This window comes from Eurypyga helias, unplaced genomic scaffold (assembly GCF_000690775.1).
Source record: "Eurypyga helias isolate BGI_N326 unplaced genomic scaffold, ASM69077v1 scaffold172, whole genome shotgun sequence".
Taxonomy (NCBI): domain Eukaryota; kingdom Metazoa; phylum Chordata; class Aves; order Eurypygiformes; family Eurypygidae; genus Eurypyga; species Eurypyga helias.
In genome coordinates, this window is record NW_010237618.1 from 236,592 (window position 1) to 239,065 (window position 2,474).

At 40.3% G+C, this 2,474-nt stretch overlaps 1 protein-coding gene across 1 annotated transcript in view; it reads right to left on the minus strand.

Annotated features, from left to right (window-relative positions):
* The window catches only part of SLC26A7 (solute carrier family 26 (anion exchanger), member 7), a 31,676-nt gene extending 29,675 nt beyond the window's left edge, over positions 1-2,001 (minus strand). Inside the window, exon 1 of the mRNA XM_010147502.1 lies at positions 1,861-2,001. Coding sequence (XP_010145804.1) covers positions 1,861-1,983 — 123 coding nt within the window. The 5' untranslated portion in view covers positions 1,984-2,001. The remainder of the gene's footprint in view (positions 1-1,860) is intronic.
* Between the last annotated feature and the right edge of the window lie 473 nt (positions 2,002-2,474).

Genomic DNA, 2,474 nt, shown 5'->3' on the forward strand with positions numbered 1-2,474 from the left:
TGCTGAACCAAATTTATCAAAAGCAGGAGACACATTTTGTTCACAGAATAAATGGTATTGCTAAGTTTTGAAGGTGAAATTCAGCCAAAATATTTACATCTTGATCCACATCTGCTTTTTAACAGGCCAGATTCTCAAGTAGTGGGATCTGGACAGTGTCCAGGTTGTTTCTGGCTTATGACTCGGCTGTAAAAAGACAGCCACTGATTTTTTTTTTTTTTTTCTTTTAGAGCATGTTTTAGTGAAAGTAAAGTATGGTAGCAATACTATCTGCATGCTGTCTGTCATTACAAATATATCTGGTGTTTGTTCACAGTCAAAATGCAGACATGTCTGAGCAAAGATATGTAGAAGAAAAAGTGGGGAAGCCACCTTGTATCTGCAGCCTGAGCTGAACAGTGTTTTCTAAGCAAGCACCTCAACTTGGCTACCCAGCATCAGTCTTCTTCCCTAGAGTATAAGGAGCTCGTTCATCTCCTGAGGGCAATGCATAAGAAAAGACCTCAATACTGCTAGAATTACTTAGGACACAAGTGGTGGTGTATCCAGCCAGAGGAACACCTGATCAGAAGTTTTTCTTCACAGCACAGGACAGCATCACCTTAAAAGCTCCCCAGGCAGCCATGCATACCCACAGAACACCATACGTAGTCTGAAGCCTGGCCCCTGAATGCAATACAGCTACACCCCCCAGTGACACTGTAGCCTTTGTTCTTATGGAGGTTTTACGCTTTTTCTCCATTATTCCATGCAGACATACACATAGTTTCCAACAGCTCAGTAAATAAGATGTGTAAGCTACAAGTTTTCCAAAGGTGCAGAAAGACATACAGGTTACTGTGCTCCATTTAGTGCTCTTGAGACAACACAGCATATTGACCTGAAGCCTGACTTTTATGGAGCTCCAAGTCTTTTCCTCCTGCTCCCTAGAAAACATGGCTGTGAAACACCAACAGAAATTCATGGCACAATGTATTCATTCTGAAGAAAATTTTAGAACCCTCAATAGCAAGAACATTCCCACCATGTAAGCAAAACTGACTTGTCTAGACAGTGTGTTCAAATAGACCTCCAGCTGCAAACCCAATTGTTCTTCATTCAATCTTACGTCATTTACCCCAAACCATGTAAGAGAAAGGTGGAGGCAGCATTTTTATCACACAACACTACTGCCAGTTATCTAAAATGGAGTGGTTTTTATCACAGTGCTTGAATAATCATCTCCATGGATTTCAAGTTGGCTTGGAGTTACCAACCTGCCCCGACCAGCAGTGGGGTAGCTGAGAAAGTAAACTTCCCACTCTTACTAATTTTGCCCACTGTGAAGTGGAACTCTGCACAGAAAGCTCCTTTGGCTGCAAATTTGGCAGCACTGTCTGGACCCACACTGCTTCTTTTATAAATAAACCTTTATTTCAGATGAGACGTCTATTTTGCATAAGTGTCAATCTGTATCAGGTATGTTCTGGGGCTGTAAGTACCCTGTTTATTTTTACAACTGCTTTGTTCCTGTAATCAGTGGCTGATTTAACATCTTAGCTGGTCTTTTAAGAGCTCAGCTGCCAGAGGAGAAGCTGTCTTGTCTTAGAACACTGGAAAAATGCATTAACACCCGAATTGGTTGCTGGCTGCACCAAATGCAGTATTATGAGATTATCCTGGAGGATGTGTTTCCCCAAAAGGAGGAGCTCAACTAACAGGGCATTCTGCAGAGCTAATTTGGGCTGTATTGTAATCACTCAAAGGCCTCAGGATACCATGTGGAACTCACACTTTCCTACTGGCCATTCATCAATGATACCTTTCCGGAATGGTGAAGTAATTTCAAGGCTTACTGGCAATAAGGAGAAAGAGCTTTACCTGGTTATCATCCACAGTGTATTTAAACTTTTTAGCAGAGGCTTTGGCAAGTGCTAGTGATGCTACGTAACCCACCAGTGCTACTCCAAAAGCTTCAGTGACTACTGCAGGCAGGACACTCATGGGTGGTGGTTTTGGTGATGGTAATCTATAAAAAAATAAAGTAAGTCATTTTTGCAAAGCCTGGAATATAACCTCGATATACCTGCAATTCATGAAAACACAAGAACAATCTTTGCATACAGAGCTGATTTTTAAAATACTTTTACAGTGACGTTTTTCAATATTTGAGATTAAAAAGATCTGAGGGGAACTGCAGGAGAGAATTTAAGGAGGAAGATGAAAGAGTTTCAGATGAAGTATTCCATTTTTAAGCTTCAATTTGAGAAATTATTAAGGGATCCTTATGAATTAGATCCCCAGCTAACAGATAAAATCAGCAACCATTCCTTAATTTTGTAATGGCAATAAAAGAAACTATTGTATATTTCTTTTTTGTAGGTTGCTCTCCTTTGAAGTTTGAGCCTTTTAAAAAATTTAGTATTCCTGTAGGTTATGGACAGTATGGAAGTTTAATCCATCTAATGGAGACCTTCTGTCGTGGTTTAACTCCG